Source organism: Rhagoletis zephyria, unplaced genomic scaffold, assembly GCF_001687245.7.
Source record: "Rhagoletis zephyria isolate East Lansing unplaced genomic scaffold, Rhagoletis_zephyria_1.1 Rzeph_scaffold_02319, whole genome shotgun sequence".
In the NCBI taxonomy this organism is placed as follows: Eukaryota; Metazoa; Arthropoda; class Insecta; order Diptera; family Tephritidae; genus Rhagoletis; species Rhagoletis zephyria.
In genome coordinates, this window is record NW_016159403.1 from 53,832 (window position 1) to 80,997 (window position 27,166).

General features: G+C 38.3%; 4 protein-coding genes across 5 annotated transcripts; 2 read left to right on the forward strand and 2 right to left on the reverse strand.

Annotated features, from left to right (window-relative positions):
* Nucleotides 1–688: 688 nt before the first annotated feature.
* On the forward strand, nucleotides 689–2,761 carry LOC108366570 (protein HID1). The gene is made up of 2 exons (XM_017621006.1): nucleotides 689–725; nucleotides 784–2,761. The coding sequence occupies exons 1-2, from the start codon at nucleotides 698–700 to the stop codon at nucleotides 2,052–2,054; spliced, it is 1,299 nt and encodes a 432-aa protein (XP_017476495.1). The 5' UTR covers nucleotides 689–697; the 3' UTR covers nucleotides 2,055–2,761.
* Nucleotides 2,762–3,040: 279 nt separating this feature from the next.
* mIF3 (mitochondrial translation initiation factor 3) lies at nucleotides 3,041–4,317 on the forward strand. Of its 2 annotated transcripts, none has more exons than XM_017621007.1 (3): nucleotides 3,041–3,442; nucleotides 3,511–3,576; nucleotides 3,640–4,317. In XM_017621007.1, exons 1-3 carry the CDS (start codon nucleotides 3,132–3,134, stop codon nucleotides 3,938–3,940), a joined length of 678 nt encoding a protein of 225 aa, XP_017476496.1. In that variant the 5' UTR covers nucleotides 3,041–3,131; the 3' UTR covers nucleotides 3,941–4,317. The 2 variants fall into 2 exon arrangements, with proteins under 2 accessions (XP_017476496.1, XP_017476498.1); XM_017621009.1 differs by having other exon boundaries at nucleotides 3,643–4,317.
* Nucleotides 4,318–6,277: 1,960 nt separating this feature from the next.
* On the reverse strand, nucleotides 6,278–16,977 carry LOC108366569 (spondin-1). The gene is made up of 6 exons (XM_017621005.1): nucleotides 16,746–16,977; nucleotides 8,957–9,348; nucleotides 8,676–8,888; nucleotides 8,361–8,615; nucleotides 8,133–8,304; nucleotides 6,278–8,067 (listed from the first exon to the last, which is right to left on the reverse strand). Exons 1-6 carry the CDS (start codon nucleotides 16,930–16,932, stop codon nucleotides 6,620–6,622), a joined length of 2,667 nt encoding a protein of 888 aa, XP_017476494.1. The 5' UTR covers nucleotides 16,933–16,977; the 3' UTR covers nucleotides 6,278–6,619.
* A 3,129-nt stretch (nucleotides 16,978–20,106) lies between these two features.
* LOC108366572 (spondin-1) lies at nucleotides 20,107–25,324 on the reverse strand. Its single transcript, XM_017621010.1, has 7 exons — nucleotides 24,998–25,324; nucleotides 24,461–24,840; nucleotides 24,075–24,275; nucleotides 23,739–23,996; nucleotides 23,508–23,673; nucleotides 22,958–23,289; nucleotides 20,107–22,895 (listed from the first exon to the last, which is right to left on the reverse strand). The coding sequence occupies exons 1-7, from the start codon at nucleotides 25,167–25,169 to the stop codon at nucleotides 21,948–21,950; spliced, it is 2,457 nt and encodes an 818-aa protein (XP_017476499.1). The 5' UTR covers nucleotides 25,170–25,324; the 3' UTR covers nucleotides 20,107–21,947.
* Nucleotides 25,325–27,166: the final 1,842 nt, after the last annotated feature.

The window sequence follows — 27,166 nt, forward strand, 5'->3', positions numbered from 1 at the left end:
CAAAGGACGTAGATTGTTATCTACGCTCTTTGGTATTGGATCAGAGCTTTTGTCTTGACAGCATTACGCGCCGTTAACAACGAATACGTAATAGTTTTCACTACGTAGTTGTGTAGTCTGACCTTTAGCTGTAAAATCTTTACAATCTGGCAGTATTGGGTAGAAATGATAGATGAAAGCAGAATTTTTTCCTACGTTGGTGTTTTTCAATGGTCTGTGAAAATAATCGCGTAAAAAGTGGAAATATTGCAAGAATATAGTGTTTCCTCACAGAATTGTCCACTCCACCCACTTACCACATTTTTCCCGACCACATTTATATCCTTTGGTGCAGTATTCAAGTTGTAAAGCCCGTTTTGGATACGCAATATGGGAAATTCTGACTCAAAATTGAACTTCCGCAAAGCCATAGTACAACTCACACAGAAAAACCAAAAAATTGACACCGACGATCAATTTTGGGACCAATTTTGGTACGCACATCAAACTTCTTTAGAAGATGTTTTCGCCTTGGTCACATCAGCCGAAATACGAAATATACGTAATGAAAATCCTGCCAACTTGGCGACATTGTGTTACAAGGCCGTGGAAAAGTTGGCCCTGGCCGTGGATAACAGTTGCCGCACACATGTGGAACAGCAATGTGTTTTGAATTGTGTACGACTATTAATACGCATATTACCATACATATTTGAAGATGANATTTATACTTCTACTATTATCCGGTGCGTATATTTGTTAATGAGATATATTTCAAAAGGCTTTATTTATTCTTAATTACAGGTGAACGTAACTTTGGTGTACGTCTCAACAAACCCTACACCGCCACGGTGCCCATGGATATACCAGTTTTTACAGGAACTCACGCTGATCTATTAATTACGGTTTTTCATAAAATCATAGCTACAGGCCATCAACGCCTGCAACCACTCTTTGACTGTCTACTTACCATACTTGTGAATGTGTCACCTTATTTAAAGACTCTGTCAATGGTGGCCAGTGTGAAGCTTCTGCATTTGCTAGAAGCTTTTAGCACTCCATGGTTTCTGTTGTCAGCGCCAAATAATCACCACTTAGTATTCTTCTTGCTTGAAATCTTCAATAATATCATACAATATCAGTTCGATGGCAATTCCAATTTGGTTTACACCATCATTCGAAAACGACATGTATTTCACGCGATGGCAAATTTACCCTCGGACATGGCGGGTATCGCAAAATGTTTAAGTGGACGAAAAGTCGGTAAATTCAATATACCACCAGTGCCCCATTTAAATGCAAAGCATCTCTCTGCTATCAGCGGTCGCCCACTAGATGCCGATTTGGATGACGAGGATTGTGAGTCTGAAACCGAGTCACAACATAAGCAAAGCGAGACTCAAGAGGAAAATGCAATGCCAGCAATGCCTGCCGAGCCGGGTACTCTGAAAACTTCATTACTGGACACACCTGCCATTAATCAAATGACAGAACGCGAAGCAGCACACCCCAGCACTGAAGATACGCAAACGCCCACCATTGATGGCACCTCTGACATTTCCCAGTTTGAACATGTAAATCGTACACCCACTAGTCCAAATCGCCACGATATCTCGCGTCGTAGCAATACTTCTTTAAACTCAAACGACGGCAACTCCATACCAAAAGAGAATCAGTCGCGGCTCTCCGTTGCTACACGTGGCAGCATACGCATGGTGCCGAATACACCGGCTGATCACTGGACGCCAACGCCCGAATGGATCGTATCGTGGCGTTCGAAGTTACCATTGCAAACTATTATGCGACTATTGCAGGTACTTGTGCCACAAGTTGAAAAGATATGCATTGATAAGGGGTTGACAGATGAATCGGAAATATTGAAATTTTTACAACATGGAACACTGGTAGGTTTGCTACCTGTGCCACATCCTATACTTATACGAAAGTATCAGGCGAATGCTGGCACCACTGCATGGTTTCGCACCTACATTTGGGGTGTAATCTACTTGCGTAATGTAGGACCATCCATATGGTACGATACGGATGTGAAACTTTTCGAAATTCAGCGAGTCTGAATTCGATGCAATCGTCTGAGCTTAGACACTATAAGTGAGGTGGTTCACACTTGCCTGGTTATAAGGTTATCTGGTTATATTTGTTGTTTAGTTTACAACAATAAAATACACTACGGAATAATAGTTTTTAACCAGATAACCTGAGCAGGTTCAATTAGAATAACCACTGTAACTTTTTTTAGGGTATATATTTGCATAACACGCATTCCAGTAATGCTGCTGAGTCGAGGGCGACTAAAGTAATTAAAATTTATTACCATATTAAGTATACAATGCCTGAGATTTTGACAATTCATAACTTTATTTTAAAGCTTTGTAGTAAGTAATTTTTGTGTATTTACGGATTCTTTAAACGTTTTGCCTTCACGTGTGCATTTTTATTAGCTACAGTTTGTAAATATGTAATATGACAAGGTATTTTAAGTTAAACGTGTTCTGATTAGAAAAAGTAATCAAAAATCCTTTGAAAGAAGCTAGCGCTAGATGCGATTCTAATTTATTTATATTTTATTAAGTTACATTTATAAGTAAAAGTTAAATTAACGATAAAAAATATTATTTTATGATGGAAGAAACTTGTTCGAAGTCACCTATAATATATACATACATAACCTAAAATATAATGTATTCTACAAAACACATACTTACATATACGTATAGATATATACTAAATAGTTACAACTATATGCAAATGAGAGTTCTTAAACGAATAAAATATTGCAAATAAAAAACTATATCTGTAGTTATGTCGTTTTAATTACCCAAGGCAATGGTTGGCATTCCTGAAACGACTCCTACTGATATTTGGCTGTGGATATTTCCGATTTTATGTATTTCAATTCTCATTTTTTAATCATTTTCTAATTTAAATTGCTGTAAATATACTCCATATTCTGATTACTCCGAATGTTATCGGAGTGTTTCATCGATAACCGCATTGGTACATACCTAGACTAAAACCTGCTGTTTAATCAGCTGATTGTTCAATAAGAAAAAAAAACATCCAAAACAAAAGTAAAAGCTGAAGCTGTGGACTCCGCGATTTATTTGCCTTGATTGAAGTGAAAGTATTCCAACATGAACCAATTACTCCAAAAATCTACCAGAGCCTTGTGCTATTCGTTTACACACAATAATTTCCAGCTATCGGTATGTGCCCGCACGAAAAAGACCGATGCATTGAGCTCTACGACAGCCAGGGGTACCAGCAATGTGGGTACTGCGCGGCAACAGAGCGTCAATTCATTGTCCAAAATAACACTTATCCAACCCAATCAATCCATTATTGTGACAACGTTGAAAGAAGCACAAAAATTGGCCAAACGCCGAGAGTTGCACTTAGTCAAGCAACAGGATTTCGATACGAAGACACAACGTTCAATTTATAAGTATGTACAGATATACTAAAAGTTGAAAATTTATTTGAATTACATAGTTATCTTGTCTAATATTGTAGGTTAGTGACCGCAGCAGAAATGCTTTCCGAGGATGTGGATGAGAGCGCAGTTGATCGAATGAAAAGGTAAATTTCACATACATAGCCTTTTTTATAGCGCTGTATAATTTACAATTTTGACACATTCAGCAGCGAAAAAAGGTCTGAGAAATCACTAACGATTGGTTCACGTATCTCGGACCATGATTTAGAATCACGCTTGAAACACATTTCGAAATGGTTGGCGAAAAATCACGAAGTGTGCATACTCGTACAAGGTAGCCCCGAGGAAATGGCTAAATGTGAGCAAATTTTCAAAACCATCGAACAAAGCGTCAAGGAGCCGGAAGTAATTGGACGCGTTGTGCAAAAGCGTGGCAAAGGTTCACACATTAAATTTACTATTCGGCCTGTACCAAAGCTAGAACCAGAAACTGAGAAGCAAGCATGACATGAGATGCCCGTGCCTCGGAGCCATATCGTAGCCGGTGCACGGCATTACTCTACACAGCTACTTACACAACGTTCGGCTGCAACTACTATGATTGATGTAGTTAATTGCAAAAACCTTAGCTCATCATTTGATGAAGACAACAAAAGGCCAGTTATTGTGTTCGGCGTTTTTACAGCCATAATTTTAGCTTCTAAATATATCTACTGGTTTAAAGTGATGAGAAGTAAAAAGGACGGGTAAAATTTAATATGAATATAGTACGATCTGTAAAAAGCCACTTGTTATTATGTACATAAGTATGTATTTTCTTAGAAATTTCAAATTGCATAAGTTTAAAACAGCGGAATCAAAATAAATACATTTACTTATCTATACATATATCTTTTCAACCTACGCATTGTTTTCGGTAGATATGTACTGTGAAACCTCGATATCACTATAAAACGAAAAATTCTATATAACAATACTTTGGTGGGTCCGCTGAAAAAACCTTTCATACAAAAATGCTCCATAGATATAATGAAGAAATTTTGAGCATGAATAACACCCCGTTATAAATCTATATTTATAAAAAATTGTTTCCAAAATTTTGGATTCTTCATTTTATCGAGGTTTTGATATTCTGGATACATATGGGCAAATCTAAAATCAGGTACACTTTCAAAAGAAAAAGTTGAATTTTTCATTTGTGGGCATACCTATGTTTTATATATGATTATATTCGTAATCTCTTTATAAATATCGATAAATCTATGTAAGTGTAATTCATTTTCATCAAGTGCTTCAAAAGTTATACGAGGAATAACCCGGCAAACATTGAGGTTAGTTATCGATTAGAGAATGATTGGAGGACTAGCCACTTTCTCCAATCTCAAACGTTAGAGAACGACTCGAAAAACTATCGAGAATCATAGCAATCTCAACAAAAATGGGACATAGTTCTCGACTCGAGAAAATATTGATTCTCTAATCGTATTCCAATGTTGATCTCTAATGGGATTCGAGTGTGAATTTCAAACTGCTGTTTTGCCTTGCTTTGTTTGTAAAATTTGTATTAAATGTATTTGCAATAAAATAATAATGAATTATTTGAACTTAAAAATAATTTATGAGTACATTTATTTGAATTTGCGTTGTTTCTCTAATCGTTCTCGAATCGAATTCTAATGTAATTATCTAACTTCGTCATCGACTCGAGAACGATTAGAGAATTACCTTATTTATCTAATGTAGAAATCCAAATTTCTCTAACGTTAGAGACTGTGTTTGCTGGGAAATATTTAGATCGCTGAAATAGAAAACAAAAGAATAAGATGGGTTCAAATTATGCTGTGCAAGTTGTAAATTTTGAGCATAGATTTTGAATGGGACGCTCTAAGTTCAATGACATCCTCCGTTTTACCAAATGGGCTTCGGTTTTCGAGATAACGGTACTTGAAAATTTGATTAAATTTTAACTATTTTATAAATAACTCCCTCAGTTTTGAAGTTATTTTACTAAAATTTTGCACATAACGGTTTTTTAATATTACCTTAATTATCATTTAAAATTATCGAAATAAGTTCACTTTAACAATGCAACTGATTACTCAGACATCTGTTTTTGCGCTATCTTCATATCTGAGTAATAAATTGTATGCCTGCTATATGTCAAAGTGAACCTATACTAAATTTTTACCTGCTTAATTGGAGGAGTTATAACGCAAAATAACGTCTCTAACAATCAGCTGTATGGGAGCTAGATGTTATAGTGAACCGATTTCGATGATTTTAAGAGGTAGTGAATGCAATATTATAATACAGTCGTGTGCAAAGTTTTAGCAAAATATCTTCAAAGCTGAGATAGTATTTTAACAAATAGTTAAAATTAAAGCAAGGTTTAAAGTACCGCTATCTCGAAAAGTGAAGCCAATCGGGCAAAACGCCATTAGATTTAGAAGGCTCCAATTAAGTAAGAACCTTTGTCGAAAAAAAGTTGCGTTGCTACCACGCTCGAAATATTCTGACTACAAGAAGGTTTTTTACACACTTCTAGTGAAATTTTTTTTGAAGCATTTCCAAGCATATGTAAGGCCTAGTAGTTATTAAAAGATTTAGATCGTTTCGACGTATATTCCAAATGCACCTGCAATTAAGATGTTTTTGGAATAAAAAATACGCTAAAGATCACAGAATATTTTATTTTTAAAAGTTGGTTTATTCTGAAAGCACACCTCTTGCTAAGGTATCAAACTATTCGTAATTGTTTGTAGAATACAATGCATACTTAAACAGTTTTTAAAACTTCGTTGGAAATAAAGCAAAACCAATTTTTTTTTATTATTTCCCATTTAAAAGTGAAATAAAGCAAATTTTGCGTTATTGCCGTTTGTGTTATTTTTATATAAATAAGCCCTATTTTCTTTACATACTGGCGCTTCAATTTTAAAGATCCTGTTTCATGCTCAAAAATAAGAATATTTTTCGCTTAATCTCAGTTTTTTTTTAATTTATTTGTTTTGGCGAAAAACTTATGTGTCATATCTTTAACTTAAGTGTAAATTATGTTCATACTCACACATAGATATGTATTTTTTGATTTATTTAAATAATTGTATAAATAAAAAATGCATCTAATGCAAACCTAACCTAAATAAAAATTTCTTACCGTATAAAAATATGTATTTAAAAATTAACTTAAAATCTAGAATATTTCCTACGCAACTTCCTTGGCTCATTCGCTCTACTACAGCCTCGCCGCTGTTTCCTCAGCAGCAACTCCTCGTTTCCCGGCGAGCGACATGTCTCTTCGCACATTTCCAACGATGTGAATTTATTTTCATTCTTATCACAACTATTGGCTGAAAAGAGCATACACTCGTCTTCACAGTAGTTGTAGAACCAATAATTTCTCACCGTCCCCGAACTGAGACAAGGATACATGGTTAGCGTTTTAAAGCAGTATGCTGGTGTTTCCACAGGCTCAGTATCGAGATCTTCTTCTAAATCTCCTACCGGATTAAAGCGTGAATAAGGACGCCGGTTTCTGCCTCGATTATTTGGGCTTTCGAAGGCGTCTTCCTCCTGATCCACTTCGTTTTCTTCCTCATCAGGTCGTCTGCCGCCGCCGTAGAAACGATTGTTGTAACCGAATCGATTCGGAGAACGGTTACCCTCATTGACTTCAGCTTGGTCGTCGTCATTCGAATTACCTCTACGCTGACCCGCTATGTTATAACGGTTACCATAGCCGTAACGATTATTTGGTAAGTTGCCGTATTTGTCCTCGTCCTCTTCACCATTTTCGTCCTCATCCCCTCCGTCTTCGTCTACTTCCTCTCCTTCCTGCTCATCCTCTTCGTCCGCATTACGATTTTGTTCCTGCGAATTGGTTGGTCTCCTATAGCCATAACTGTTTCTGCCACGATTTTGCTGCCAGTTACTAAAATCCGGTTTTGCTAAGTCTTCCTTCTCATCTACTTTTTCGTTTTCAACTTCGACGGCATTGTCCTGGTGCTCGTCTTCTTTTCTTGCTTCGACTCCACCATTTTCCTCATTTTCTTCGACTTCTTCCTCTTTTTCATTCCCGTTTTCTTCCTCCTCCTCCTCGTCGTGGGCTTCAGTTTGCTTGTCGTCCTCTCCTATTACCTGGTTTCTGCGTCCACCTCGCACGCCTTCCAAACATTCTCGTCCCATACATTTCTGATACTCTACTAAGCGCGCATATTTCACACCCTGACATCTGGCTTCCGCCATCGGATTTACATATTGACGTCTGCGCATCATTCTACCCTCACCGCAGGTACGACTGCAAGGCGACCAAGCAGCCCAGCCAGTCAATTGACAATCCGCCCGTGATATTGATCCAGTTGAGTCTTCTCTTTCCTCTCCTTCTAGATAATCATCTTCATCGTTTCTATCCCGACCTCTCACTCTATCAAATCGTCGCTCATCACGTCCACAATCTTCGCCCATACAGCCGCGATCTTGTCGCATTTCCACCTCGCAATCGAAGATGTTTGCCACTTCCGGCTGTTTGTAGACGCGCGTTCGGTATTGGCGTCCTTCACCGCACTTAGCAGTGCACTCACTCCACGCAGTCCAAGGATGAGTATAGCATTCGCGGGGAACATCGAAATTATTTGCTATAAGAGAGTAAAAATAAAGATCCATTCATCTCTCTAAATTTACCTATCCGACACACACTTACAGTCTTCATCTTCGCAAAGACGATCATAGAGTCTTTGTCGTCTAATCTTTAGTATAGCTAAGGGTTTCATAGGGGCGCCAGTATTGTCAAAAAATGGCGATCGGGGATCGTTTGGAAAGTCGGAGCGCATGCGACGTATTACATCAGCGGGAACTTGGGGCTGATCCGGTGACTGCAAATACGCTTATATATAATGCTCTCTTAAGAACTTATTCAAGTAATACTTACCGTATAAGAAGGCCCAGCATCAGTGCCGACATCCCACGGATACAAGGTAACAGTTTTCTGATCTAACCAAGTGCAATTGGGCACACAGAGCTCCAAACCCGACACTCCCACAATCCAATCAGGCGAAGGGTCTATTTTGGAAGCAAGTGATAGCAAATGATGTTGCGGATCCACGCGTATCGATGCTAGCGATTGCCCATTTAAGTTAGGAAAGGCAGGACCGCGCGCTTTAATTATAGTGCGTATTTTACCATCCTGGAAAATATATGAAAATGAAAGGCGCCTAATGAATTTGCGCCGTTTTCCATTACTCACCTTAAAGTTGTAGTTAAATTCGCGCTCCAGTGTCTGCGCCGAACCGTGCTCGGCAAATTCTTTCATACCTTCAGTAGCCATTTGTCCATACTCCCAGAAACGATAGTCGGCCGTATGCGAGGCGCCGACAATATCGCTGAAACGCGTTATCCAACCTTTCGCAGGAAAGTCTTTCGGATGCAGATTTCGCGACCAAGTACCTTCGAAAGTGAGCTATGAATAAGTGATTAGAAGAATTTCAGAATTATGACTTTTTAATTTTTAACTATGCATCAACAAACCTCATAGCGTGCCTCATCGCAAGCACAGCAGCTGTTCCTTTCTGCATTCGCCGGCGCACTTTCCACTTCGTCGACGCTTTCTTCGCAGATTCGTCGCGTGAGTCCACCATCGTCCATGAACCAAACATCACGGTGCTGTAACAACGTTGTGCGTATGAGCACACAACCATAGCCAGGTTCTTCGGGTGCTATCCATGAGACATCGATGCGCGTCTTCGGATTTGTGTTTGTGCTTTCTACCATATTGATACAATTCGGGCTGTAGCGTGTCTCTACGGGGTCGAGCAGCTCGAAATGCCCAAGATCTTGACTTAGACTCGGGTCGCCATTTTCATTTTCTAGCGCCAGCTTGAAACTGATGAATCGAACGCCATTATAAGCTTGAATAGTGACTATAGTGGAAGAAATACAAATGGCATAATCTCAATTAGTTGCAAGTTTGAAGAATGAATGCGCAGCTTCCAATTATTATCTTTTATGGTTTTTGGTTTATTTCCAACACTTCCATCTTAAAGCCTACGGCATAAGAGTTTTCTGTACTCCAGGGAGCTCTACGCTTTGTGTTTGCAGTTCTTTATCTCTCATTAGATCACTGAAATAGGACCCTAAGAAACGCGCTAGCTATTTTACTTATCAGAATGACTCCCTTAAAAAGTAGAGCACTGCCGCAGGACTTGATGCCCTAACCATTCAGGTAAGTCATGGCCGTAACTGAAAGCCTTCGACACCGTCTATAACTACACGCTATTAGAGAAAATTGAGACATGCTTTCTCCCATCTCAGTCTGTCGACTGCAGTTTTTCAGATACAATTTCGCAGCCCAAAAGAAAAATTAAAGAACTACTGTTTAACTTCTACATCTCGAAGCTCTACTACCAGAGAGAGTTCTACTTATCGGTTTTGTGGATAATTGCTCGATGTTTGCCCATGTATACGGAATTGAATATCTGTGTATGAATGTGAATGACATATCCTTCTCGTTATCATCTTCTCTGTGAAATCGACGGCGACTCTTTACAACCTAAACGAAGGAAGTGAGGCCGCAATTAAGCATCCAAGTCGATGGCCAACTAATAACGACTGTTAATAACCACGTAATTCTGGCCCAACGGAAAACCTATAGAGCGTTGTCCTGGAGTTCGATGGTCAACCTGGCAACTGTGACTCGCTCACTAACAAAACTACAAAATCTTGCGTGTGTGAGCATCACAATCGTAATGTGCACCTGTCCTACAGCAGCAATCGAGACTATTCTCGCGCGTATATAGAGCAGGAAGCCAAAAGATCCCTAATAAGTTTTACCAGATGGGGTTGTGGAAAAGATAAAGTGGTATCATCTCGGATTATGGAATCTTTCAGGGCGCAATTATCCTTACTCAATTCTCATAAGATTACATCTCCAGAATTCTAAGCTTCAATAGGAACTTTAAAGAACTAGGGTATAAAGCAGGCTGGAATTTTTGGGCCAAGAACAAACATCTCAGTTCCCATGGGTAGACTTAAGTCTGTGCCGAAAGCTCAGTCTACAGCGAAAGTGTCGCAACGAAAATATAAACGAAATTAAGGCACCTTATTTCCAATGGAATCAATGCAATGCCTGCAATGATCATCGAGTGATTGGATTAAACTCCTTAGCGACAGTCAACAGGGTCTTCCAGCTTTGGATACCAGACAACAAAGACATAGAAGGTAATGACGAGGAAGATATGCTCGCCAGGAAGATTTCAAGGTCTGTACTCAGCGCTAGCTGCGCTGACTAAAAGCCCATTTCTCCAGAAGTAGACTACACAAGGTCAAATGTGCACCAAGACTTTCTATGTCTGTCTCTCTGTCTTGCCAGCTCATCGACCATGCAGTTTCCAGCGATTACGATAAGATCTTAATAGCGTAGTAATCCGATACGGTTGATACGGAAGTCAAACAATCCTTCGCCGTTCTCGAACGAACCATGACGGAGCCAAGAGACTTGATAGCTGCTTGGCAGGCGGAATAGATATTCACCTCATTAAAGGGTGTTACACTAAAAAGCAACCAGTCCGAAGCGTGCATTGGCGAGAAAGCCCAGCGCTTGCGAATAGGCCCTCTACAACAATAAAATACTACTGTTGCATTCTTGACTCTCTGATCTACATTAGGTTTCCAGGAAGGCTTGCTGTCAAGGCTCAATCCCAAGTACTTCACCCTATCAGAGAGCTGGAAATGCGTTTTGTTATATCTCCTAGTAAAAATAACAAGCCCAGTTTTCAACCAAGTTCAGGTGACCCAGCAGTAGAGTTTTTCATTTGTTATCATTGCTATATCGATATTCGGAATAATCGATATCATATCGAACCTTCTAATTCAGTCCAGTCTTGCTGGCAAAAGTCCTTGTACTCCGCTGGTTTGCGAACGCGCTCAATTCAATCGCTCCTGCCATATTCTGGTCGTAGTACTTACCTCAACAAAATATCTACCTACTCAGCTACATACCTCATTCGATATCAAGGAGACACCTTTAGCATTTTTCTGTTACTTTTTGCAAAAATTCTTGTTATTATTATTTTTTTTCATACCAAATTTACGTCATTCGAAGTACCTACAAACGCACGTAAACTTGTATAAATACAATCGAGCTGATTAAGTACCCTTGATTTTTGAAATGACTCAGAAATATAGTAATTAATTTACTATTGCCTGGTAAATATGTATTGTTTATTGTAAGTACATACATATGTTTGTAAGCAAAATATTTACGTATACTATAATCATGAAATATGTGCATGGGGCGTTCCATCGCAAAACGGACGGTGTTCACACTTCATGTGTTTGATTTGTTTCAAATTTTTAGGGTTGATGCATAAACATAAATAATAAATAAATGTCGTTGATGTTTTTGCAAAACCGCCCATCGATCAGTTGCAAAACCGCCTAAATGGCCATTGTGACAAACATGAGATTTGGTAGCCCTGAAGTCCAGGCATCGAGATTTATGCATAAGAATCGTAAAATCGTTATTAAAACAAGAGATTTGTAAAATAATAGCTAGAGAAAATACCGTCTATCAAGGCAATGCCTTCAAAGAAACCCCATTTATTCGCTCTCCTGTAAAATTTGAGGTTTTGCAAAAACATCAACGATATGAAATTTGAGCTGGATTAATAAATTTTTAACAACTTTACAGCTAAAAAACAAAAACAAATCGATTTAATAGTTATCAAAATATCTCGAGAACGGGGCGAGGAAAAAATTTAAAAAAATAATCACACATACACACATCAAAATTCTCTATGAAAAGAAATATTTTTAAAATATTTTTTTTTTCTCAAACAATTTTTCAAATACAAATTTGTTGATAAAAAAATGGTTTTTGAAAATAAGCCTTCTCAAAAAAAATTTAAAAAAATCACAACGGTAGCTCTGAGTATTTCGCAATATTTATGTTTAGTATTATGGGATGCACTCTACAACAAATTTGAGTTATAATTTTTTTCACACCGAAGTTAAGTAAAATGAGTACATACAAGTTTAAAATTTTTTTAAATTTGTTTTGTTTTTTTTTTTGCAAAACTGGCGTTAATTTTTTTTTAATTTTCATTGAAAACGGTTTTGGCATTTTCTTCCATAAGGAAAAGTGCAAAAAAAAAAATAGTAAAAATCAACGCAATTTTGCAATAGCTTAAAACTTGCACTTTATTATACTAAAAATTAATGGGCTACAAGACTGCATACTCAAACATTAAAAAAAATTGTAAATTTGTAATGTACTCATTTTACTCAACTTCGGTGTAAAAAAAATGCATGACTCAAATTATTGTAGAGTGCACCCCATAATACTATACTTAGATATCGCGCAATACTCAGAGCTGCCATTGTGATTTTTTCATTTTTATTTTTGAGATGGCATATTTTCAAAAACTAATTGTTTATCAAAAAATGTGTGACAAATTTTTGAAGAAAAAAATTGTTTAATATTTCTTTTCATAGAAAATTTTGATGTGTGTATGTGTGATTTTTTCAAATTTTTCCTCACCGCGTTCTCGCGATATTTGGAAAATTATTTAAATCGATTTGCTTTTGTTTTTGTGCTGTAAAGTTTCTAAAAATGTATTAATCAAGCTAAAATTTCATATTTTTTTGTATATATATGTGTTTCCAGCGGAAGGTCCACCACGACAAAAAAAATAAAAGTTTTATATCTAACGTATTTACGGGCCGATTTGTCTGCTTTTTAAAATATATACTGGCTATGTAAGTAGAATCATGTTTGCATAAGATGGTCTTCCTAGGTGGTGCCAAGGTCGAGATATTTCGAAAAACCGTATTTATGGTCCGATTTGGTTCGAATTTGGCGCATGTGGNTGCATCAACCTTAAAAATCTGAAACAAATCAAACACAAGAACTGTGAATCCAGTCCGTTTTGGTATGGAACGCCCCTCATACATATGTGCGAGTATATTGCACAACCTTCCAGTATTATAAAATAAGCCGCATCTACGTCGATTTCTGTAAACTGCTTGATAAGTCAAAGTTAAGACTTCAATAAGTGTTGTTTTCAAATACATATGTATGTATATATTTTGCTTGTCATTTAAATCTATGTATATTAGGGTGTCCATCGATTTTTTTTTTTAATTTCAAGACCCTATCCCCTAAATTCCTTCGTTTTTATGAGAAATTGTATTGCCTATCTCAATGCGAGTAGAATTTCAATGTAGCTATTGAAGACGATGTAGTACAGGCTATTTACGCGAATGGGTCCAATGCGGTGGGTTCCGGTGGAGTACACCTGAGATTTATAAAACTAATTTTACTATTCGTTATTTCTGCCCTCACACATATAATAAACTTTTCAATTACTTCTTGTGTCAAGTAGTTGGAAGATCTTGAACATTTTACCAATACCAAAAGTAAATTATCCAAAACTACCACAAGATTTTCGACGAATAATTATTCTGCCTGTTTTAAGGTATTTGGAAACTATTTGGAGAGCAAAATAATATTCTACCTGATTTCCGCGTACGTCACAGTTGCACTACAGCCATGCTTGAAATATTTGAAGATATTCGTCCTGCATATGATCAAAACCAGTTAACAATCATGTGTCCGTTGGATTTTAGCAGGTATTTTGATACAGTTGACCATAAACTACTACTGTTGAAATAAAAAAAAAGTTTGATTTCCGCAGCTTTGCAATAAAACTTATGAAAAGTTATTCATCTAATCGTCAGTAATAAGTCCAGTGTGGGAAAAGGGTATCTTGTCTAAAACATGTTACGTCTGGAGTATCTCCAGGTTCAATATTGGGTCCAATCAGGGACGTTGCGCATATTTGCATTCGCATCATTTTACACACTCGCATTCGCATCAAATGATACGAATGGTTTGCGAATGCGAATGTGTACATGGGCAAAGAGTCCACTCTAATATTGCTGAAATGGCTCTAAGTCTATCTAACCAGGTGCGGACAATAACCGGCTTTTAGCTTCAGGTGCTAAACGGTTAAGTAGTATATTAAGCAACATCGATGGGCCTTCAACAAGTACTGTTAAAAGTCTTATAAGCAACATAGAAATAATTTTAGATTCCTCCAGCGAAAGCGAAGGCTCGGATGTAGAATCTGAAGATATTAAAGAATGTGAAATTAAAGCTCAATTGAAGGTCTACCTTAAAGAAAAACGAGCCCATCTCGGTGAAAATCCTCTCGGTTGGTGGGAAACTAAACTAGAATACGACAAATTGACAGATCTGACACCCAAATATTTGAGCGCTCCTCCCGCCAGCGTTCTAAGTGAGCAATTGTCCAGTGCAGCCGGCCTTATATACGAGCCTCTAAGAAATCGCCTCATGGGAGAAAAGGCAGCAAAATTTCTTTTTTTGAAATATAATATGCCCCGTTTGAACTTTGACTACTAGATTAAATCACTGTCTAGGTTAAGGTAAATACAAGGATGAACTGTTTTGACCATATGCACTATTCGGTTTGTAAAATATATGAATTGTAAGGACGTTATATCGCATGTGCATTTATTACTTTTCCTAATATGCTTCTCTAATCCCTGGTCTTTCACCTACACAATGCGCTTAGGCTCCTTAAGCGCCATATTGAAAATTATTGAAATCAGTCGAAAACCACGGGCTCCACCAACGTAACGGCAATTTAAAAAAAAAAACCCCGAAACTGGCTATATTTAAGGAGGGGTAGGTTTTTTCAGATTTCTAAAATATTCAAGACGGTGCTTAAGGAGGTTAAGCACAATGTTTGTACCAAATTTGGTTGAAATCGGTGAAGTAGTTATATGATATAAGCGGATAGTGCCACCCCCATTTTCCTAAACATTTTTTAAAAGCCAATATTTTGCTAAAGAGCGATTGTATATATCAATTTTGAATAAATATTGATGAATACCTTAGAAACACGGCTCAAAAAATCTGAAAGTCCGGTACACACACAATAAAATTGCAAGGCTGTATTTAAGAAAAGTTGCATAATTTCGACAATTTTTATTCGATTAGAATAAATGAGCTATCAGTTTATTTGAAAATAGATTTAACTAGTGAGCCCGCATGGCGTTAAAACGCCCAAAATTGAATTTCAAAAACTTAAAAAATATTCCAAATGTTAGTCAGAGCTATAAGAGATCCAAGTGCCATATTTCATTAAAATCGTGCAGCCGTTGCGGAGTGAAGAGCAGTCTCGCATAGTGCATGTTTTTATTTTCATCGAATTTCTAATCACTCTATACCGATGAAAAAAGTTCAGATGGCATTGACTATTAAATAATTTGATTTTAATTTTTCAACAATTAATTTTTCGAAAAACTAAAACCAGTTTGCACACCAACAAACCAAGCGCTTTAATTTGACATCTCATTTTTGAAAATCGGGCGAACGGTACAGATCTTTTATCCTGGACAAAAAATCTCTTCGCGCATTAAATATATAGATTTTAGGTAGTACTACATATTTTGAAACTGTGGACATTAGTGATGGTAAAAACTTAAAAATTAAGAAAAAATGTTTTTTTTTTTAATTTGCCCGATGAAATTTCCCAACAATCCAAGTCTGACAAGAGATTATATATCGTTTAAATCCTCTCCTCACAAAATGTTCGATCTTTAAAATTGAATGGAAACTAGTCATTCAAAAACTAGTAAATCTACAAAACCGTACTTAACGACCTAAAATGACAAGGCGCTACTTTTGAAAAATCTTTAAAAATAGGCAATAATATTTTTCATAAAAAGGAAGGAAATGAAGGGGTAGGGTCTTGAAAAAAAAAATCGATGTGCACCCTAATGTATACACATACATACATGCATACATACATATAATTTTCCCTGTGCTTTCGTTCAAGTTCAATGTTTTCGAAATTCAAAACTGATAACGTCCAGGCCAACGTAAAGTTATGCTTATTCACAAAATTGTATACATGCCCGTACATATGTANTAAAAACCGATGTGCACCCTAATGTATACACATACATACATATAATTTTCCCTGTGCTTTCGTTCAAGTTCAATGTTTTCGAAATTCAAAACTGATAACGTCCAGGCCAACGTAAAGTTATGCTTATTCACAAAATTGTATACATGCCCGTACATATGTATATGTATGTATTTACGTTTACAAAATGTACATATATATATATCTAAGTATATGCCTTAGTATCTAAACTCGTAAAAACATAGATTAGTAAGTATATTTGCTGTTTGACTTCATCTAATAGTTTTTCCAACAAATGATATCCACCGGTTATTAACTACACATATATGTACGTATGTATAAACTACATAAAACCTCACACTCACCATTATATTCCTGCCCCAAAACGTAAGTTTGCGGATTCCCACTGATTGTGACAACGAAATTCTCATCTACCGGGGATTTTGGCATATTTGTATTTGTCGGATAGCGACTGCATATTAGCGCATCCACTTGGTGATGTTTGGCCAAAAGAAACACTACGAATATTGCTTTGAGCAACAACATATTCATTAAAGCGGTTGTTTACGCGTTCGATTCGAAAAGTAAACTAATCGTTGAGCTCGGCTAGGATGCTGCTGAGGCCGATATGAGTGGAGATTATGATTGTTTTCGCAAAAAAAAAAATATATACTGATACCATGTATATGCACGTACTACAGTGATGTGTGAAAAAGTGCGAACAGCTCTAGAACTGACTGCTAAAATAAAAGTTTCAGTAATCGAGAGGTGGCTAGATTAGGTTAGGAAGGCGCGTATGACTGACTTGTACTTCCACCCGTATGAAGACTTGCCCTTTGCGAATACCCTTTATGAGTGCCAGGAGGAGGCACATACTTCAAACCGCAGTTGTTCCACATTGTGAGTATAGTGTGTGTTCAAAAATTTACTATTCCGGATGAAACTCTAGAGCTCCGGTATTTTGACTTCCGCTATCTCCCACAATTATTGAAAATCATGATCCCAAATGCTTGAGACGCCTTATTTGGAGGGCCGGACATTGACATAGGCAGTAGTGAAACGATTTCTCTTCTTCCACATCCTTATAACTTATGGGTATACGCCATCGATTGAGCTATAGCACAGTGCGTTGTGATGGCGCCGACAAGAGCCCTTACTGCAGATTTGTTTAGTGATAATAGTTCTTCAGTACGACTCTTATTGAGTCTCGGCCATAACCATATTGAGATCTCACAGTCATTCCGATTGATGCATAGGCTATTAGTTACAGCTGTCGTGTAGTAGGAAGTTATCCGCATAGCCTATTTGTAATTCCAGGCCGCGTCTAAACATTTCGTTGGCTAAATCTTTCTTTACCTTCGATATTGCTATGTCCAGGAGTCTAGCAGAGAAGCCAGCGATGCTGAGCTACTTTTGACTTTACTAGCTTGGGAATTTCTGAACTATACTCGATTTTACTGCCTTGGAACCTAATGTTTTCATTGCCGCCTGGTTGTTAACGAATATAGCGATATTTCCTGACCGAGGCTTACTTAACCGTATGAGATAAACCGCACTCTGTTTGGCAAGGATATCCGTTTGAAAGACACTGCAGCTATCACGCAGGTGATATGATTGCCTTATCTGAAAGCCCATGGGACACAGATCCGATCCATTTCTTTTTTAAACATTACGCCATCGGTGTAGATGAAAATACCATAATTTTCTAATCTTCACTTGTTGGAAAATGTATGGGAAACTTAAGGCTAAAATCCCAGAATGACGTTCATCGAGAGATGATATCCAGGAATGGGTATGGATATGCAGATACATTTATACGACATAATCCCTGTTCCGGCGTCATTGGTCGCGCACTCTGGGCAACCCCTTGTGCGAGATGATTAACCTGCCCGTGTAGAGCGTCGGGTTAGACACTGGCGGCTCCGGTGGGTTAACTCCTACATATTGGATTTAAGCACACACTGAAATGAGCAGCCATTGCGACTCGCTGTATGAATGTGCCTCGTAACAAAACTCAGCAATGGATTGTGTGTTATGCTTGGGACCCGCCACGTAAATACGTGAACCACAGAAAATACTAAAGAGATCTCGCCTGCAACCCAAAGCATTCTCGAGCTAAAAGAAGGAGAGAAAGGGGGAGGAAAATAAAGTGCCCCCTGGAAATTGGCACTGCTCCGTTGTATTTTACTCTTGCAAGCAGTTTTTGGCGAAGACATTGGCCCAATGTCCAAAAGTTGAATCTGAATGCTCATACAAAGCAATGTTACTTCCGATCTTATGTTCCGGTTCCCTGGTCTTGTGTACAGCCATACAGAATCAGTATAGTCTGAATATAAAACCAGAGAGAATTCAGACGAACGTATGTATCGGGGCTTATCCTGCGGATGCCCTCAATGTTATAACCAGGGAACGGATTTTTAGGACCTAAAAACCCATAAGAAAGGCAAAATAAAATAAAGAAATAGGCGGGAAAAGGCAAAATAAAATAGCGAAAAAGGCAGGAAAAGGCACTAGGTATTGCAAAAAAAGCAAAATATGGCACTAAAAAAAGCCAGAAAATACAAAGAACAATCAAAAAATACATTTATTTTAGAAATGTTTATATTACAAGTAAAAAGAGAAAAACTATGAACTAGTTTCATTATATGAAAAATTTGTACTTTGAATCTTTGACTATTTTATCCTTTCGAGTTTCTAACTAATAAAACTTTAATCTGTATAGTTGTAGTAACATTGAACCACAAGCTACATTTTGCATTTTTATTCGATTTTCGCGAAGAATAGCCTTGAATGTACTAAATGTGCGCTCGACATTTTAATCTTTAAAAAAAAATTGTAAATGCTATAATCGCTTTTTTAAAGGTAGAAAAGGCAAGAAAAGGCAAATATCTTAAAAAGGCAAAAAAAGGCAAATATCATAAAAAAGGCATTAAAAGGCAACATCAAATGTGTATATATGGAATCAGGTAAAGCTAAATCGTGGACATTCTTAATCGAATATACAATCGAATAAGGCAATTTCCATAAAATCCGTTCCCTGGTTATAACAAACCTAAAGACTTTCAAATAATGTGCGCCGGATTGGTGTTTGTCGTTTGTCTGTATAATTGGGTATATATTTACATACAAGTAGAAAGTAAGAACTATCGGGCATGGTATATGCTCGTAGTATAATTTCTCGTTTGCCATCCAACATAAGACACCGAAACTACACGATCAGAAATAGAATTCCGCCGACTCTTTCGTGTCAGGCGGATAGAAGGCGTTTTCTCTGATTCATTGATATTAAGATGATCAATCCATACGCCTGCCTTTGCAATCTTTTTCTACGTAGAAGTATTTGCCATCGCTGAAGTCTGTCGCCTTTTAAAACTCAGTAGTAGTTTACGCCGTCGGCCGTCGGCCCCTTGGTGTAGTGGTAAGCAGTGCGCGCTTCCACTCCGCAACACCTGGGTTCAAACCCTGGCCATAGCAACATCGCAAAAAAATATAGAAAAAAGGTTTTTTCTTAACAGCGGTCGTCCCTCGGCAGGCAATGGCAAACCTCCGAGTGTTTTTCTGCCGCGAAAAACAGCTTCTCATAAAAATACAATCGCCGTTCGGAGTCGGCGTAAAACTGTAGGTCCCTCCGCTTTGTGTGACAACATTAAGGCGCACGCCACAATTCGGAGGAGAAGCTCGGCCAAACACTAACATATATGTAAGCGCCAATCTATTATTATTATTATTAGTAGTAGTTTACGCCACCATCAAGGTGAGCGGGTCGCTAGTTTATCGAATTTGCGGATGGCCATTATGACTGTGGAGTCTTTCACTACAAAGTCGAAGCTTATTACGCAGTGAAAAACTTTGCTTTATATATCGTTATTAGTTATTTCGTTGTGGACGTTTTTGGATCAACGGTCATCGCAAAAGGGAGGGTTATATACTAGTCTCAATCGAGAACCAGATCTCACGCACTGTCGAAACTACTTACAGTGAAATTTGTCGTATATAACCCGAATTAAACACATAACTTGTTAAGAAAGCCTAGATTCGAAGTTTCGCGGTGAGTAGCGATTTTTACTATGCTTTGCTCGGTTATTGCTATTATATGCTATTTTTTAAAGGATACATTAACGTTTGGCTCGCGAATTTGTGAGGACCTTACGGAGCTCTGAAGCAGTATTAGTTGGAGGAACTGAACCTTTTCGATATACTTTCATATCTTTGAGAGGTGCGGAATAAGCTTAAAAACTAGGCAAAGTACAGAGCAATGAACTAGGATTCATGCCGTCTTAATAAATATGAAATTAAATCGAAAGAAACCCGCATGACGACTTGCTTCAATAAGAGTGGCTATTGGGAACGCACAACCCAAAAACATTTCGGAGCGCAAATTGAGAATTTTAAGTGAAATTCTCACAAGAACTTTTAGAACGATGGGACTTTTTGGTAACGAATAACTGTATTACTTAAGACGTATAGATTGAGAAGATCTTTGCAAATCTGAAAAAATAACTACATAAATAAACATGTACATTAGACCATACCAGAAAAAATTGTTCGCCGTTCTGAGTCTAAAGTATTTTTGCAAGCCAATTTCGATACTTATTATTTGGCTGAACGAGGGCGTCGCTTTTTTTAATTTTTCGTCATTTACAGTGGAATCTTGAAGCATGATATGTCGGCGCTTTTGCCTTGAGGATAACATTTTTTTGTTCCAAAGGTTATTGACCTCTAGCACCCCGTTCTAGTACTCATCCACAGATCTCAGTTTTTATACCTTTATGTGTACCACCCTAATGCCGGTAAATCAATGCTCTCCAAAAATCAATACGCTTTTGCTAAAGAATTTTCTTGATTGTTCCAGTAGAACTATTACAAAAAAAATGTTTTTATTGCCGAATGTCCTTAGGTGTCATCGAAAAATTTCAAATGGCGACTCCTACGTTCTACCACAACAAAATCTTTTTCGAAAATTCCTTGCAAAAAATCTTTGGACTCGGAGGTGCACGGCGATTTTTTTTTGTATGCTTGTGGGTCAGTCTAATTTCACGTAGATTTTGAGTAAACCAGGTAAGTTGGGACTGCGTACGTGATCGGCCCTTATATTGAAAGAAACATGTACGACTTTTTATGTTCACCACTGTGTTGTGCTAAGAGCGCACAAAACAAGAGGGGCCAATGTTTTTGGTTTTGATAAAACGCTTGATTGGCGCTGCGATGTATGTATTATAAATAGTCGCTAAGCGGGAATTGACTTGGACTGCAATTGTTTTGAAGAATAACTGAAAGACAAAGTATTATTAATGTGTATGTGCAAGTGTCTGCAAATAGACTTTTCGAGAAAAATGCTCAGAATTTGGGAGGTGAGAAAACCACATACAGCTTCTTTTTTTTTGATTTGCTACTTCTTTGTATTTATACATGTATACTACGAGTATGTACTTATGTCTTAAATATTAGAAATTTGTTTACTAAAATCTATATACAGTTACATACATATGTAGGTATATCAGTGGCTATAGTTACACTTCACATGCCCATTCATGCAATTGCAAATTTTTGTTCAGTTCTGTAACTAACTACTTCCAATAATTCTGAATATCACCCACAAAAGGATCTTTTGGTTTTCGCCTGCGATTTTTGCGCTCAATTTTCCTTCTCGGCTTCGTCTTAGTCAACGATTTCGGCTTACCAAACTGCTGACCCCACTCGTCATCTTCCTCGATATCCCGCGTATCTTCTTGATTTTTATGTGGCAATAGACAAGTGCCCTCACATGCTTCCAACGATCGGAACTTATTCCTATTATCATCACAATCATCGGTGGTGAAGAGCTTGCACTCCAGATCATCGGCATCGTAGAACCAGTAGTTGCGTACACCTAAAATTTTGCGATCGCAACGTGATCGCCGCATATATGGTTTGTCAAAGCAAAACTGCTGCACTACATTGTAGCTGCTTGGGTCACTGCTTTCCACATAAACGGCCCTGTGCCCGTTTTCATCATATTGCTCATGTATGCCAAAGTCGTCGTTGTCTTCGTCCAGATTGCTGCGCGGGAAATTGTCGTTGACTCGATTGGAAAGGCCATAACGTGTCGCACCACGACCGCGATAATTATTACCTCCGCCATCAGGCCTATTGTCATTACGATTGTACGTGCCGTCATCCAGTTCTCCGTTATCCTCCTCACCATCTTGCTCGGCAACTTCGCCAAGCGGTTGATTTTGCTCGTCTTCCTCTCTTTCACCAGCTGGTACAGCGAGGATTTCATCATCCGATAAGTTTGGTTGTCGTCCAAAATAACGTGAGCCTGGATGCTCAGGTTGCGGCATGCGCCTTACAGTATCATCTTCTTCTGGTAAATCCTCTTCATTGGCATTCTCATTTTCTTCATTGTCTTCGAATGTGCCAAAGTCACCACCATTATTCTCAACTTTCTCATCAAACCGACTCTGCGTCTGTCTGCCCCCGCAATCTTTGCCTTCACAATCCTTGCGCTGCTCTAACTCTACCGGATTCTCATTCTGCAATGAAATTCGTAGTTATTGAAGATAAAGCTCAGACCCTTTCCGCATTTCTGTCTTACCAAACATTTCTCGCGTTCATAGGGATTTGTATAGTCCCGCGAGCGAGTTGACGTGCCATGTCCACACCGCCGCGAGCATGGTGTCCACGCGTTCCAAGGCGTTAGCTCGCATTCTTCAGTTGCCCCGCTTGCAAGCTCTAATTTTTCTATGCCGCATTGTTCACCAAGACATTTTCGCGTTTGTCTCTGCACTACCTGACAGTTGAAGCTCGCTGCCAAAGCGGGATCCTTATAGGCGCGTGTACGGTACTGTGTGCCGGGACCGCAACGTGTTGTGCACTCACTCCAAGTATTCCATGGGTGGGTTGAGCACTCAAGTGGTATGATGTCAGCTTGAATGCAAGAAAATGTAGAAAAGGTTGGATGATGAAGTAAAATGAAAAGGGGCCAAAGGAATTAGTAAGGCTAATCTACAGAATGAACGATGTATGAGAGCTCAAAAGCGTTGCAGGTGAACAGAAATATATACAATCTCGCGGGTATAGGTTCGCGGATTCTAAAGAGTGTTCTGCGCTAGTGCTACAACATTTGAAAGCCTAACTCAACCTACCCGACTCGCATTCTCGTTCGTACAACTTCTTCCGCCTAACATAGAGCGTAGCCATTGGCTTCATCGGTGCACCGCTCCTTTCATAGAACGGCGATCGTTCATCATTCGGTGATGTAGAGGTGATGCGACGCACAACATCTGGCGGTATTTGTGCTTGATCCGGAGACTGTAAGCAGAGTTTAATTGAAGCTAATAAACTCAAAATGCATCTGTACATAAATTATCGCTCACCATGTACGATGGACCGGCATCGGTGCCAATATCCCAAGGGTATAAATTCAATACTTTTTCACTTATCCAAGTGCAATTTTCCAGACACAGCTCCAAGCCTGCAACGCCCAATATCCAATCGGGCGAGGGTTCAATTTTCGTAACCAGTGAGATGACATGGTGCTGCGGATCGACGCGCACATTTGCCAATGTGGTGCCCGCAACATTCTTGCGATGCGTAATACCTGGCGCCTTGATAATCGTGCGTATATCGCCAGACTAAGAAGTGGAAATTATATTTTCAGCTTCTCCAGAAATTTGCTCAAAACGTTAGCTGTGTGCAAAACATAAATGTACCTTTACTTCTAATTCCAACAACCTAGTGGCGCCGTGCTCCGCCATTTCTTTTAGGCCACGACTCGCAAGTGCTCCATATTTCCAAAAACGATAATCTTGCGAATGCGATGCTCCAATAAGCTCACTGAACCGCGAACGCCATTCTTCTACAGGATAATCATGCGGATGTGTATTACGACCCCATTTACGCTCCACAATCAGCTGAAAAAAGAATAGAAAAAATTATCAACAGCCGTTGTTTACAAAAATTGAACGTGTCCACACTCAGTTTCACGACTTCGTTCTCACGCTCAGACTCTCTATTTATCGTCTCTCATGCCAAAAGTGGTTATATTCTCTGCCTTTTTCTATCACGCTCTATTTCGCTATTTCCCTCTCTTACCCACCTCATACTTTGCCTCATCACATGCGCAACACGGTTCCACCGGTGGCGTCTGGCTATTCACGTCATCAATCTCTTCCGGGCAGATACGTTTCGTTAGAAAGCCATCATCTATAAACCAGACGTTGCGGTGTTGCAACACAGCTGCCTTGACGAGCACGCAACCGCCCGCAGGCGCCACCCAGCCAACGCTTACGCGAATTTTTGTATTCGCATTTGTGCTCTCGATCATATTCTCACACGCCGAGCTGAAGCGCGTCTCAGCGGCATCGATAAGCTCAAAATAGCCAATTGTTTCGGGGCCGGCAAGAATTGAGGGATCTTCACTCTCAACAACCAGCGTGAAGCTGATAAACTTGAGTGCCGCGTCACAAGATAGGGAAACTGAAACGTTGCAAAATAACAATAAAAATATGTTAATTATAAGCAATAAGCGCACGTTTTCGGAAAAATAGTAACATTTATAAATCGATGTAAGTAAGCTTTGTACATATGTAAGCTTATCGCGTAAATATTTAAAACTCATTATCTTTTTACTCACTGTTGTAACGTTGCCCTGGTATATAGGTCGCGGGATTGCCTTCAATCAACACTAGAAAATTCTCATCGACCGCTGAGCGATCACCGCTGGCACCTTGCGGTCGCCGATCACAGGCCTGCCACGAATTGCGTATAATGAGTAGCACTAAAAACAGCTGTGCACAATGCCACATATCGTGGTAAACGATTTTCCGTTTCCGTGAAATCAAAGGAAAAATGAAAAGTAGCGAAACATTTAGAAGCGGAAGTAAATTTTTTAAAACACTCCGCTGCTAATGCTAACCGAATTTTTACTTTTTGTTCCTTTCGTTGTGATGGCTCCTCAGCAAATGATGTTCAGCTTCGAATAGTGTCTTGAGATAGGCCGAAATTGTTGTGAGTTCGGAATGTGCTCAACGATCAGCTGCGCTTATTTATGCTTAGCCCCCGCAACACTCCCGATCATTTAGAGGCGGTATGTTGACAAAATAAAAATATTAATTGGTCACTTTTTGTTTGTTAGTTTGTTTTTGTGTTCGACGCACTGAAATTGTGTCACGCGCTTATCGCTTGCCATAAGTAGTAAAGTAGCGTCTTGGGTGCCATTTAGCGGCTTAAGTTTAAACCTAAAGGTTTCGCTGACAGATATTTGTGATTAAAAATCGCAAAAAATATGGAGAAGCGTGAATATGTTATAGATATGCGGATGCATCTTTGGCATGCGATGTGTTCGGTGGTGACACTGCCACTGCAACGCAAAATAAAGTTGGGCAGTCATAGGAAATTATTTTTTAGAAATTTCGCATATAAGATTAGTTCGTGTTGAGTTCGACTTACGCAACGTGGCTCAGTCAGACGGATTCATATACCGCCCTTTGTCAGGAAGAAATATGAAAGAAAGTGCAAGGAAGATGAGTGAACAGTGACAATTAGCATCAAATGTTCAAGAATCGGCTCACTTCCGCCCAACTAAATGAGATTCAACAGGCTGAAACCTTTGTCCCACGTAGTGGACTTAACTCTCACAGTACCCTAAACCTATTTCAGAAAAATTTTCAATTTGAATTGCAAATTGTGAGGACAAAAAAGCTAATGCCAATAAAAAGTTGTCATTCATATTTTTTCTAAAAAAAAATATTTTTGGTCCTAAATATTTTTTTTTTTTAATTTTACAAAAATATCTAAACGGAAATGAGATAATTTCATATTTTATCTCTCAGAGGTGGTCCCATAGTCAGAGCTGGGTCGTAATGATTCCTTTAGGAATTAAATTACTCCCAATTACAGATTACAAGGAATTATAATTAGGAATCAATTCCTTCAGTCCACAGCAAAGGAATCGATTACTTTTTCAATTCCTTGAAGTAATTTCAAATGTAATTGGGTTTTTCTTTAATTCAATTACAAGGAATTTCATATTGTAATTGGAATAAATTACGTGCTAGTAATGTAATTTTTTTTTCCAATTCCTTTGAAAGGAATTGAAAATGTAATTGATTTTTTTTCAATTCCATTACCTGGAATTGCAAGAGTACTTTAGTTTTTCCAATTACTCAATGGAATTGTAAAAGTAATCGAGAAACTGAAAGTTCATTCACGAATATACAATGTGGAATTTTTGTTGTGGTCAAAGATTAAAATCGAAAGCACACATTGGACATCTTCTATGTATATCTATATATATATAAAAATGTTGTGTTCGTATGTCACGGTCATCAAAACCCGAGAACGGCTGAACCGATTTGAATAATATTTNCATATACCGCCCTTTGTCAGGAAGAAATATGAAAGAAAGTGCAAGGAAGATGAGTGAACAGTGACAATTAGCATCAAATGTTCAAGAATCGGCTCACTTCCGCCCAACTAAATGAGATTCAACAGGCTGAAACCTTTGTCCCACGTAGTGGACTTAACTCTCACAGTACCCTAAACCTATTTCAGAAAAATTTTCAATTTGAATTGCAAATTGTGAGGACAAAAAAGCTAATGCCAATAAAAAGTTGTCATTCATATTTTTTCTAAAAAAAAATATTTTTGGTCCTAAATATTTTTTTTTTTTAATTTTACAAAAATATCTAAACGGAAATGAGATAATTTCATATTTAATCTCTCAGAGGTGGTCCCATAGTCAGAGCTGGGTCGTAATGATTCCTTTAGGAATTAAATTACTCCCAATTACAGATTACAAGGA